This window comes from Podarcis muralis, chromosome 1 (assembly GCF_964188315.1).
Source record: "Podarcis muralis chromosome 1, rPodMur119.hap1.1, whole genome shotgun sequence".
Taxonomy (NCBI): domain Eukaryota; kingdom Metazoa; phylum Chordata; class Lepidosauria; order Squamata; family Lacertidae; genus Podarcis; species Podarcis muralis.
The window spans coordinates 96,267,093-96,280,637 of NC_135655.1; the positions used below are offsets into that span (position 1 = coordinate 96,267,093).

At 39.8% G+C, this 13,545-nt stretch overlaps 1 protein-coding gene across 8 annotated transcripts in view; it reads left to right on the forward strand.

The window, feature by feature from the left end:
- Window positions 1-13,545, forward strand: part of R3HDM1 (R3H domain containing 1) — a 47,362-nt gene that overhangs the window by 25,807 nt on the left and 8,010 nt on the right. For 5 of the 8 annotated variants that reach the window (XM_028744829.2, XM_028744878.2, XM_028744844.2 and 2 more), the window contains 6 exons: window positions 536-690; window positions 1,181-1,282; window positions 2,884-3,159; window positions 4,381-4,504; window positions 10,815-10,969; window positions 11,917-12,065. In XM_028744829.2, the coding sequence (XP_028600662.2) occupies window positions 536-690; window positions 1,181-1,282; window positions 2,884-3,159; window positions 4,381-4,504; window positions 10,815-10,969; window positions 11,917-12,065 (961 nt within the window). The remainder of the gene's footprint in view (window positions 1-535; window positions 691-1,180; window positions 1,283-2,883; window positions 3,160-4,380; window positions 4,505-10,814; window positions 10,970-11,916; window positions 12,066-13,545) is intronic. The other 3 variants (XM_028744861.2, XM_028744884.2, XM_028744894.2) reach the window with 1 other exon arrangement.

Consider the following 13,545-nt stretch of genomic DNA (forward strand, 5'->3'; position numbering starts at 1 on the left):
ATATACCTTGATGTACAAACGGTGAGGAATAGTGAGGATTTCTCATCAGATGATGCTCTTCTGCCTTATGAGGAGCTCTTGTGCGTACAATATTTTCAAATGGCACATGAATAAATAATAAGAATAATAATGTGGAATTGACAAGTATAGATGCTGCAATTGGTTTATGATCTTAAATTACTTTTTTCTGTTAATACCTTCTATACCTAGGTTGGTAGATATGAATAAATGTACAGTGGTCTTTTATTGGGCCACCTTCAGTTGAGAGTGAAGAGGTATGATACGGTTCTGCTGCTAAAGCTGAACAGTATCTGAAAGGAAGACCATCTACAAAGCCTTCACTTTCCCACTTAATCTTCCCACAAAAAAGCCTTGTTTTGACGCCTGCTATTAAACCCTTTCGTCCTCTTGAGGAGTAAACTATAAAGCAGCGCTGTCTCTTGAAAATAGGCAGTGGTTGTAATGCTATGTTTTGTTTTGCCGATAAATTGCCTTTTGCTGAATAATGTGTGTGTGTTTCATCTCGGTCCTCTAGGTCAGCCATTCATTAATCCAGATGGCACTCCAGTTGTGTATAATCCTCCTATGCCTCAGCAGCCTGTTAGAAACCAAGTGCCTGGACCTCCTCAGCAGCCACCTCCTCCCCTACCACCTCAGCAACAGCCAGCAACCAATCACATCCTATCACAGGTGCACATGTCAAAATATGCAATGCTTGACTGAGCGCTCTTGGCATCCGATGAGAAGAAAATGGTGGATCATTGTGGCTATTAGTTGGGGAAAGGTGGTGCTGTCCTATATATGACTTGGGGGGACAATTTTTTGTTCCAAGAGACTGCATTTTCTTAAAGCAGTGAGACAACCTGTCGTGGTTACATATGCAATGTGTGTGCCTAAGATTTTAAGAGCTAAGAATCTTACAAATCCATCTTGCTTAATGTGGTGTGGGACGTCCTTATGAAGCAAGTCACACCTATAGCTGGAGGAATGCTTATCTTTAGGGTTACTGTAGGTAATCTGAGTCTTGTGTCAAATTCACTTTTAGTTGCACAATTAATATGGAGGATGTTCTTGATTTTGCATAAATCCCCCCCCCCCCCCCAAAGAAGAGAAAAACTGCCACTTCCATTTCTTCTTACTCTGTTGTTAACTGGTGTGTGTTCCACTGTTACTTCTTCAGCCTATCCGACCTCTTCAGCCTTCTTCACAGCCTGTTCAATTCTCCACAGTCACTTATCCACCCCCGCTCCTGCCCGTCTCGTCTACCCAGCAATACACTGTGGTATAATACCTTCTACTCACCTCTTCTGTGCATGACAGAATCTTTATAGACTTAGCTTCATGTGTTGGGATGTGCATGCATAATAAATAATACAAATACTGACTGGCTGTGGCATCCAAGGTAATTCGACATGGACCGGGGTGCACAAAAGGGGTTCAAGGAAGAAAGTAATCCTGTCCTGAGTTCATTGGAAGTTTACCTGCAAGTAAAAAACAAGCTGTGTGCACAAAAACAATTGCATTCTTGGTGGGGGGTTTTTTTAAAAACCCTTCTTTGACATTACTTTTTCTCAGCCAAACAGTATTTGTTTGTACCCCTTGAATATTTTTTATTTTGTTAGGGCCCTTCCTTCTCCCCCCCCCCCTATTTCTTTGACTAACCTCCTAAGGTGTTTTGCTTTCTCTCATCTCCCACTGCAATAAAAAGCTTTCTGCCACCCTTTAATGTTTGATGGGTACCAGAGTTTGCCCCCCCCTTTTGAGTGCTGCAGCTTAGCTGCATTACTCAAAATTATAGACATCCAGCTTCCTGATGCAAGGTAAGATTCTCCACATATTCCGCGGAGTCCTTCATTGCAGTCTTTTGGATGAATCTGAAAATTTCAGATTCTGTCAATTCTTGCTTTTTCCGCCTAAAGTTCAGTTCACCCAATTCTGTATCAGTTCGTGGGTTTTTTAAAGGACCGCATGAATGCTTGCATGCATTTTCATGCTAATTTCTCCCAATACACTCATTCTTGTGTTCATTTCCCCCCAGTATATAATTTTTTGTGTGCAGTTTGTTTGTTTGTTGGATAACCGCATTGCAAAATTTGGAGAAGTGTGAATTTCAAAGGATAAGTTGCACTTTGGTTTGTGTATTGATTCATGAAGTGTGAATTTGGTATGTTTGCATTAAAAAGAAACTGGATGAATTTCTCGTCCATTTCTACTTGGAGAATTATGCTTTAACATCAAATCAGATGAATGGGAAAGCCCCATTGCATTAGTTGAAGTCCTTGTGTGCACTTCTGCTAGTGGCACTAGTTAGCTGAATCCTGCCCTATATATAATACACACACACACACACACACACACACACACACACACACACATATACCACTCCCAACATATTTAAAACCAAGTTCGATGAATGGACAGGTGATTTGTCCTGGCTACTAAATGTCATTTTTGTTACAAACTCAAATTTGCTCTTTTGCATAATTGAACTTCTCATACACAAAATAGCCAGATTTCGCGCCTCCCCCCCACCCCAAGGTTCCCCAGCTTTTTGCATCTGTATCTGTTGGCAAATATTTCCATGGTACAATAGCACCAGAAAGTATTACCAGGCACACTGAGCACAGCTTTTACAAACATTAAAGTTTGTGTTTCTTGCTGTAGGTATAAAATTTGTGTCTCATTTCCCATATTTCTACTTATTGCTGCTAATGAGATGTTACCTTTGTCTTAAAGCTTTCGCTTTTAAGCTGCTATAACTAGATGTGAGGATACTTCACTGTTTCATGTTTAGTTGTGTGTTGTTGTTGTTTTAATCAAACAGTGCTATCTCCTCTCGTGCATTCGAAAGAGGAATAACTCTTACTGTTTTGCTTATTTCAGCAAGACAACCTAGGATCCCAATTTAGCCATATGAGTCTCTCCCGACAGCCATCTGGGGAAGCTGCTGATCCTCATGCCACCATGTTCCAGTCCACGGTTGTCCTTCAGCCCCCACAGCAATCTGGTTTCATCATAGCAACGGCCCCACCTCCTCCACCAGCCCCACCGCCACCCCCTGGCCAACCTGTTCCTGCTCCTAATTACAGTGCATCCAGCCACCCTGTCAACCAGCAAGTTCTTCAGCAACAGGGATATATGCAGCAACCAATGCCACAGGTAGAGAGAGCTTTTTAATATTACCAGACAATATCAAAGGTGTAGTTCATATTAACTGCTGATTAAACTGAATCTGGCTTTGTGTAGGGCTTCCTCTTCCTCCCACTCCTTTAATTTATGTGGAAGCAATCTGAACTTCATACTTCAATCACAGAAAGAATTAGAGGACCCTTGCTGCCAACAAGTATTAACTTTGTTTTTGCTTAATTTTAGCAGAATTAGAAGTTGATGCATATTTATTACATATGCAAGTCTTCTGTTCTTTAAAAGGACTATGTGTGCATTACAATAGTTAAAATAATGCCTCATAGGTGTTCCACTGACATATTTGTAATACAGTATTTTGACCTAAACAATACGTATTTTAACTGAGACTACAGTGGTACCTCTAGTTACAAACTTAATTTGTTCCGGACGTCTGTTCTTAACCTGAAACTGTTCTTAACTAGAGGCGTGATTTCACTAATGGGGCCTCTTGCTGCTGCTGCACATGATTTCCGTTCTCATCCTGGGACAAAGTTCTCAACTCGAGGTAACTCTTCCAGGATGGCGGAGTTTGTAACCTGAAGCGTTTGTAACCTGAGATGTTTGTAACTCGAGGTACCACTGTACTTTTTATAGCCATGACAGCATGCCTTAGCCTGTGTCTTGTTATTGTTGAGACTTCCACAAGAGCCTCTTCTGTTTATGATAATGGATCCAACAAAGTCATATTCAGGGAAAAAAACCCTATTGAAATAAGTGTACTTAGTTAATCATGCTCACTGTGTCCACCCAGGCATGGCCAAACTTGGCCCTCCAGCTGTTTTGGGACTACAATTCCCTCATCCCTGACCACTGGTCCTGTTAGCTAGGGATGATGGAAGTTGTAGTCCCAAAACAGCTGGAGAGCCAAGTTTGGCCATGCCTGATACAACCCAATACTTTGGTTATCACATCGGCTGACAAAGCATGGAGCCACATTGTGTCTTTCTGCTGTTTTGGATCTAAAGCTGGATACAATGAATGCATGTTAAAATTTCACCAAGAGATAATGCTGTTCAGCAGCTAAACATTTAAATAACCCCACTCCTCCTATTTTTCACTAGACTTGCTTTTCTGAGTGTGTGTATGTGTATGCTTATATGCTTTCTTATTTATCTGCCATCATTTTATGCTGTTGGACTTGACTCAATTATAGAAGCATATAAATGAATCTTCAACATGTTGCTTCCTTTTTAGATGCCAGCTTGTTACTGCGCTCCAGGCCAGTATCCACACTCCAGTCAGCAGTATCGGCCAGTTACTTCTGTTCATTACAACACACAGCAAAACCAGCCACTGCCACAGCCTGCACAGCAGACAGGTTGGTGGTCTCTCCCCCTCCCCACCCCCTACAGCCCAAACACATGTACTTCTGGAATTTTTCAGGGTGCTGTGTAATGCAGGAGGGAATGCAGTTTTGTTGTAAAAGCCTGAAAGGTCTGTTATAAATAAAGTAAGGTTTTTTTGGCTTTGAAGTGCTGATAGAATTCCCATTTGGTGAAAATGCATTCTTTTAAATTGTTTGAGCTGATGAATCCTAAGTGACCGGATTCACAAGAAAAGAGGGTGGGAAGTAAATTATTTGTTTGGAAAACATAACCTTGAACACTCATTCTCTTCAGTCCATTTTTGGCAATGTGAAGAACTTCTAACAAAAGTCCAAATTGACATGGATTGATGTTCTCCTCAATTTTCAACTCTCAAGTTCATGCAATTTATACTGTAACTGTAGCATTGTTCCATAGGTTTTTACCTTAAGCTTGTTCAGAAATTCTTCAGATAAGATATCTCTGATCCTGAGTTATGGTGAACAAGTTTATCTCCCATTGCCCTTGGGTTTTGATGTTTCTCTGGGTCTTCATCCTCAAAATTGCAGAAAACGATAACATTTCGGCTTTGTCTTTTCCGTGTGTTTTCTGCTGTTTCTTGAACCTTGTTTAGTCATAGGCGGTAGTTTTAATACAATGACACCCTTACTTTTTGCAGATTGAGCTCTATTGTCAAGAAGGTTTGTACTTCAGTATGGTTTAGTGTTTGTGCATGCATTAATTGTTAAGAAGTACAAAGGGGATTCTTCTTTGAGAATTGACAATTGGACTCAGATGCTTTGCTTTATTTTTTGAAATTTTGCTTTACTTGAGAGCCTCTTAGAAACGCTTTCTAGAATATGAAGAGGAACAGTTATGGCTTTTGTCCCACTGGCAACACTTGTGTTCTCAGTGAGCATGTTTTCATTCCCACAGCAGCTAAATAAATAGCAGGGAATATAGGATTGGCTTCTCTTTTAATATGTGCTGTAGAAGTGCAAGGGCTGTCAAAAATGAGATTGTGGCCTTGATCTAGTCATGTTGATAAGGGTTTTTTAATGCCGCCTTTGAAAACTTTGTGTTTTGAAAAAAGGAATACCTCTTACACCATTGGGTCAGGCATGCTGTATCTACGTAGGCCCACATGGAAAGATCTTTTATAGGAAAGGATCAGGCTGGTTATCAGAATACCCAGAGTGTCTGGGTAGGAGCCACCTTGACTCATTGTGAAGGGATGAAGTAGCATTTGAGCATTTGAAAAGTCAAATATTACCCATTCCTTTATATATCAGCTATTTTAAGTCACCTTGAGGATGTCTTTGGGACAGAAGGGTAGTATGCATTCCAGAAAAAAATTAAAAAGTTAAGGCTTTCTCACTTTAAAAAACAAATTTAAAATCACATAACTAATTCTTATTGAGCAGTGTTTGAAAACATTTACAGAGCACCACAATATTACAAGGGCAAGGATGATAAAGAAATCCTAATAGAAAATGATATATTTTATTTTTTTAAAGAACCACCTTTCAAATCTATTATATTTCAGCAATGATTTTGGCACTACTAAAGTGTAGTTCTGTAGTAGGTTTAGGGCTACTAACATTGAATGAGAAAGAATTGTATGATCATATTTGCTTATATTTGCCATTGTACATGGGAATACAGCCATGTTAAAGTTAAGATTTTGTCCATCTTAGCAAGGTTTAAAATGAACTCTCTCTCTTTTTGTGTGCACATGCTATTACTTTAATCTTTATTTTAGATCTGAACAAGCTGCCTTGAATCAATATGAAGTTGGGACCTATTGAAATCAGTATAAAAAATAGATACAAACTTTTCACACTGATTTATTGAATTTCAATGGGACTGCAAGTAACTTCTAAGTATAGAGGTTAGACATATGCAGTGGCTTGGATCCTAATTCTTCCTGCTTCCAGAAACACCCTGCATTCCATCTTGCATTCTTTAGAAGCCCTGCCCCAAGAAACTTTTGGGGAGGGCACAGGTGGCTATAGGAAGGAAGGAGAGGCCTAGAAATTCCTTCATTTACCTTCTAATCCAAGACACTTCTTTTAATTGCATAAGGATACTGTCTCTGACTTGGCTGCCTTTGAGATATTTTAGGGCTCATTAGCCAACCACGTCACACAGTTATTAAAATTCTCCTCTGTTTTCTCACCCAAGTTTGCCTTACGATATTGAGGATTGCTGTTGATGAAACTCAAGCAGAAACTTCCTTTGCAGTGTAGAACTTGGTTGCATGGGTCCCAGCCTAAATATTTTCCATCTCGAACAGTATTTCCCACTTTTTGTTTTACAACTCATGCTGGGCAAGACTTCCATGACCAATACATTGTGTATGTAGACATTGCTCATCAGTATGCTCCTGCGGAAGGGGTTTTGCACGTTAGCCAAAGGGCCAGAGCGGGTTTGTTTCTGAGGAGTTGTGCCAGTTTATACACACATTTAGAAGCTTCTGGAACCACCAGCTGAAGCTTAGAGGAAATGTCAAGTTAGTTTCAGGATGTTTGAAGGCCTGGAAAGTTTCCTGCTGTGTGTATGGGAGTTTAAAGATTTCTAGGGCAATAGGAAATAGTATCCATGTAAGTACAAAAAAAGCACAAGTGCTCTGCAAAATGTGAAAGGACTGAAGTGTTTAAGCCCATTCTTTCTTAAGTGAAAGCAAAAATAAGCCCATTTGAATGCTACCTGTTGTTCACCACTATCTTCAGTGACCTGTTTTTTTTTTTTACTTTGCAGCATTTTAAGTATTTTAGATAATTACTGAAAACAACTTTCAGAATATCTACATATTTTGTAGTATAGTAAATGTGTGGTTTTATGTGTGTCTCTGTGGCAAACCAGGCCGTGGTATGTGTGATAGATTGTGCAATAGGTTGGCTTTATTCATGAGCTGTTGGATTCGGGGCCGTAACACTGTCTGAGAGGGTTACATTTCTCACAGTGAACCGGTCTCTTTTTCAGCTGCTTCCTGGCTTCCTTTTTAAAGGGGTCTCAGGTGTGTCTGTCTTGGATTGTTGCTTTCTGATCAAGGAGCAAACACTGTTCTTCCCTTTAAGAAAATAAAGAAAGAAAAGCCAGCAACATCTGTCCTTACCTAGGTGGCACTAGAAGGAACCACCAGGAAGGTGATGCTCAGAAACAGACATTGGGCAAGAATATCTTTGACAGGCTTTTTTTGCCTTTTTGTGGTCTGTTTTGTGTGTCCTGTGTTTTTTGTGTGTTTTCTCACCATGCTTGAGGTTTGCACTACGTTAGTGAAATATTATGTCTCTTCCTAATTGCATGAGATGCAGATCGTGGTACTATAAGCAATTTTGTTACTTAAGGAAGAGATAGTATTGCAGAATGTATTTTCTCGTTCTTTGCAGAGCTCTTGAATTTTGGGAAGCATGAGGTTTTAAACTACAGTTTGCTAGCGCTGCTGTAAAATAAATTTCAGCAGGTGTTGCTTCTACCCTTTCTTTTTCCTGCTGAGTGCTGTATTTCTTTCATGCTACTTGGTATTCTGGGGTAGAATAGTGAAGCTAAAAATAGAAAGCGTCTTGAAACCCCATGAGGCAGTGTGTTAGCAGCAATTTATATTGCCCTAGTTCCTCTCTCAGCATGGAAAATTGATTTTTGCTTTGTCTGTGTGAAAGTGCCAGAAGACACTGAATAATTTTCACAGCTACACTGCAGTCCCTGAGAAATATTTTTTTAAAAAAATAAAAATTGAAGTTGCAGCACTTTTGTAGATTTCCAGGTTTCTGTGCCATCATTGGTACCTTAGCCTGGGTTCTAGTGCTGCTGGACACAATTTGTTAGGTGCTGAATATATTCAGGCATCTATTTTATTTGAAAATATAGAACTGTTGAGAGAGAGCATGATAAAACCTCAGGATCTCTCTTTTCTAAACAAGATTGGGAGGGAGGTATACTAAGTAAACGGTAACTTTGCGACCATGCATATTTAATCTGGCTTGTACACATCTTTTAAGTTTAATAGTCTTAATAGTAAATTGTTAACAAGTGTTTTAGCTGCAGTCCCACTCAGTTACTTCAGATTATTACTGATTTCACCTTTTAAAAGAGATTGCATGCTTTATTTCCTTGATGCATACATATGATCTTAATAAGGAAATAAAGATCCTGCTTCTACAGGATGTAGTTTTGCATAGTACGTCCAATATTTTAGGTACAAGGCAAACCTGCCTTCAGGACAAGAAGTTGGGTGAAATCAGCCACTTCTCCATTCTGAGCTTTTGAATCTTTATCTAGTAATGAACATGATATTTGATAGCCTGTGCCTAGAAAACAGATGTAGTCCACTCATCAGACTTAACATCTTATGCCATGCTCATTCTTAATCAAATAAATTTGCTGCAGGAAAGACTTGTAGAAAAACAAAAACAAGGTATCATGAATGGGTTCATTATTTTGGGAGAGCCCTAAGGTTTAGTGCTGTATTCAGTGTCTGGGATTGTGAATGCACACATGTAAATAATGCAGCATGGCTGTCCAGATGAAACACTTCCATGTAGAGTTAGGCCGAACCGATTAAACAGCAAAGCACTGACACAGGTGATACATCTTGTTTTCAAAAGCAGGACAGCAAAGTGCAATGGAATGTGATACTTCCCTTGAAACTGAGGACTGGGAAATCAGTGTCTGAAAGTTCAGCACAGCGTTCAGCATTTCAAAGTACAAATAGTGGCTTGGCCCCCTCATCTGTTTTCAAAGGAGAAAAAAATGCCAAACACATTACAATGCAACAGCTGAAATGAGGCCTCTCAAGCACTGTGTGCTTTACTTTATTTATATGATTTTCCAGGGAGACAGGAAGGCACAATTGTAAAGGAGCAATTAGGAAGAAGAGCAAAAAGATAGCATTATGTGGCCAGAAAAAAAGAGAAAGGGGCAGCTGATCATAGTTTAACAGATGAAGGTGTATATTGCAGAATGTAGGTCTTAATTTGAGTTTCTAAGGGCTCAGTGTCAGTTTATTGAAATAAAACATCTTTGAATGTTACAGATACAGTGCTGGGTTTTCACTGGAGAAATATCCCATGCCTTTAAAAGGTGTGCTCACCACCCAATGCTTTACACTGTATAAAAAAAAGCTTACAAGAATGGTACATTTTTTTTACATTCCACATGCAAATTATTTTCCAGTAATTGGGTGGGAAATAGAACCTTTCCTCTTAACTTATTCTGTTCACCCAGCTAAGGAGCAGTGCCAAATCTTGCCAGCTCCATGCATAGTTTTACTGGGACCAAATACCTTATTCTCAAAATAGAAGAAAAATAGGCACCTGGCGTTGATAAGACTATGCTCAGTCTTCATTTCTTAAGTAACTTAGAAACTTGAGCCTGTTCTGTCAATCTGTATGAAGGCATTTGGTTTAAGAAGATATTGTAATATACTTTTAAGGTGATCTGATAATACCTTGGCTTTTAAGTAGTGAGGTGGTACCTTAGCTTAAGGTCAGTGAGAATTTAGCCCTTGTTTCTGTCCTTTGAACCCCATTGGGAGACTTCCAAACTACCATCTTGTCAGTAAATGGAAAAGATGATAGGAGGGGGAACCTTTGTTGCAAAATATTCCATGTTCTTTTTATACTTAGGACTGTTCCAACTCATGAAATAAGTCAGACCTGTGACCAGGTAAACAGACACACACATAACACACACATCTCAGCCTTCAAAAGTAAGATAAATTGTCTGTCTTGCATTGTTGTTCAGTGGGCTTGTTCAACTTGATATGCATGTGTTGTTACTGATTAAAATAAAACAAAATTACTTAAGGAGACAATGAAAAAGGAAAGAAATCAAAGTTCAAAAAGCCAATGCTTTGTATACCTGAATAGAATCTGTCATTTTAGTGAAAATGAAGTACAAACTCATAGTTGCACTGGACTTAAGTAGGCAAAAGTTGCCACATGCCAACTAAGTATGATTAGTTGGAGGAACTGTCCAAACAAAACTGCCCCATGTATCTATAGTGCCCTCCCTTTAGATGTTATAACACTGGCATGGGAGCTCATTTTCCTGTGAGTTCAGTCAGTGCTGTTGCTGTGACATCTGAAAAGGCCCACAGTTATATGAGCAGGGCTATTGACATGGGTCTTACTGCACAGTTGTTGACAGATCCTGTGCAGTTATCCCTACCAACCTCTTGCTCATCCTTTAAACATTACAACATATTTGTGCTATAAACCCACAGATTCCTGTACTACAGCTGTAGCATCTAAAGGGAACTGGGGTATAAATATGTTTTGTTATAACATGTCAAAATGAATAATAATATTTCTGTATTTGCAGGTTACCAAGTTATGCCTAACCAGCAGCAAAACTACCAGGGTTTAGTTGGCGTCCAGCAATCTCAGAACCAAAATCTAGTCAGTGGCCAGCCAAACAATATTGGAAATCAGATCCAAGGTGTACTTGTTCCGTACCCACCTGTGCCATCTTATCAAGTAAGCTATTGTCTGTTATTGTCTTCTTATTCCAAATATGAAATATAATTGATTCTTTTTTAAAACACTGAAGCTTTGCCTAGTCAGGAATAAGGGTTGTTGGTCACTTTTGGAACAGGGTTATCACAAATGTATACAAACTTCATTCTTAACTGCCGCAAAATGGTTTGTTGAAGCGAAACATTTTATTTGTAGACTAAAGCTTCACAGTTACTCAGTTTGGATTTTAAACAATGGATAAATTTTGCTTACTCTGTTTCCAGAGATCAGCTAAGCCCATTTGCAGAACAATCAAGGTGCCCGAATACAGTGTGTCACGTCTTTCTGCATATTAGTTTTGTGTAACATTCGCCTACCACTGTTCCACATCGTTTTCATAGGCATCTTGAAGAGCCAGAGTCTCTGGAAAATCCTCTCTGCCATTCCACAGGCTCTGCTCAAGAATGAGACCTAAGACTTCCTCTGAGCTAAACCACTTCAAATTGTATGTAGGGGCTGCTGGAAAACTAGAACCAGGGAGAATGTTAGGCTCTGGAAGGCCCTGACACCTAGTTTTCTTTGTGAAGGGAATTGCTTTGTATGGATGAGAACTCATTCATGTTGGACCCCTACCTATAATTTGAAGCATTTCAAAGGTTTTTGCCTCCTTGGTAAGTACTAGGCTGTCTCTCTTGGACCCGAGAAGCTGTTGTCAGGATGGGTATTTATGGTTTACAGCAGGACTGGGGAATGTGTGGCCCTCCATTTGATATTGGACTCCCTTCTTCCATCAGCCCCAGCTAGCATGGTCAATGTGCTGGGATTATGAGAGGTGCAGTCCTGCAATTTCTGGAGGGTCACTGGTTCCCCGCCCCTTGTTTACTAAACAGGTTGTCATAATAAATGTGTCGGTTCTTTTTCTTTTTAAAAAACTTTATTAGGTATCCTAATGTACTTCTAATCCTCAGGTTTCAATGGCTCAAGGTTCCCAAGGAATGTCTCAGCAGACATATCAACAGCCAGTTGTTATTCCCAGTCAGTCTAACCAAGGACTATCCACATCGGGAATGCCAGTTTACTACAGTGTCATTCCATCTGGACAACAGAATAATTTAAGGTGAGTGTAACATTATTATTTTTTTAAGAATGGATCATATTATTTGTATGCTGCTTTTCCACAAAATGGTTGTGCTCAAAGTAGGCAGAATCCACAAGAAAAAAAGGCAGTAGGAAAAGCAGTTCATTCAAAAACTTATTGGTCTTTAGTAATCTGAGCTGATGTATTTACAAGGATTTGAAATGCAATTTCCTACATAGAGGCTGTTTTATTTTTATTATATTATTAAAAGAGAAATGTCTGGTGGTCATTTTAGTAAAGGAAAGCTGTAATTGTGCAGGGCATGTAGCTCAGTTGGTTAGAGCGTGGTGCTGATAATGCCAAGGTTGCATTTTCAATCCCTGTAAGGGACAGCTGCATATTCCTGCATTGCAGGGGGTTAGACTAGAAGATCCTCAGGGTCCCTCCCAACTCTTAGGATTCTATGTCTGCTGAAACTTCAAAAACCATAAACTGCCTTCCTGGGCATAGATTTCTTTTCTCAATTTTCTTATTTTGCTCAGTGGATCTTAGACTTTATGGCAATATGCTCTGTGCCTTGTTCTCACTCCTCCTTGCAGGAAAATGGCAACTGTGCTTACTAAGGATGCAAAAAGATAATACATTTTCAAACTGTACTTACTCCCTTTTTTCCGGCACAGAAACAGCCCAGCTTTCCCCACAGCTTCACAACACAATGGGGAGTTAATCATCAGCATTTTAAATGCCGTTCTTGGCTGTCTATCTTGCCCCTCCTCCTCCTAGTCTTAAGATGTGCTGTTCACCTTTTCAAAAGGTGAGAGAGCAGGAAAGCACAGCATTAAAAACAGTCCCTTAAAACGAGCAGCAAAGCTGCTTCAAAGATGTGGGTCTGAGTTTGCAGTCTCGAACTGATCAGCATTGTGCATAGCCAGCTTCTACTGTGGAGCTGGTTACCTCTGACCTAGATCCCAGACAAGGAATGATACATCTGTATATAACAGGCACAGGCAAACTCGGCCCTCCAGATGTTTTGAGACTACACTTCCCATCATCCCTGACCACTGGTCCTGTTAGCTAGGGATGATGGGAGTTATAGTCCCAAAACATCTGGAGGGCTGAGTTTACCTATGCCTGGTATATAACATAGTGAATGCAGTTCCTCACTATGCATTTCTTAGGTCTCTGTGCAATCCTGGTTTCTTGGAAGGAGTTAATTTGGCAGCAGTCCCAGACAAGTAGGAGATTTACTTATGCTATCTGTTTCACTTACGCCAGTCTGCAGGTGACCTGCTCTAGCTTTTGTAAAATTATAAATATATTTATTTACAACCCACCTTTTCCCCAGACCAGGACTCAAGGCAGCCAACAGATAAAAACACAAAAACACAGATAAGACAGAAAAAGGCTAAATACACAGGAAATGTGACATATTCCAGTGAACCTTTGCATCCAACCAAAGTGTATGTGTGAGGGGGTTGTGTAACATATGCAGTACCTCGTGCCAGGCTCAAATTTTACT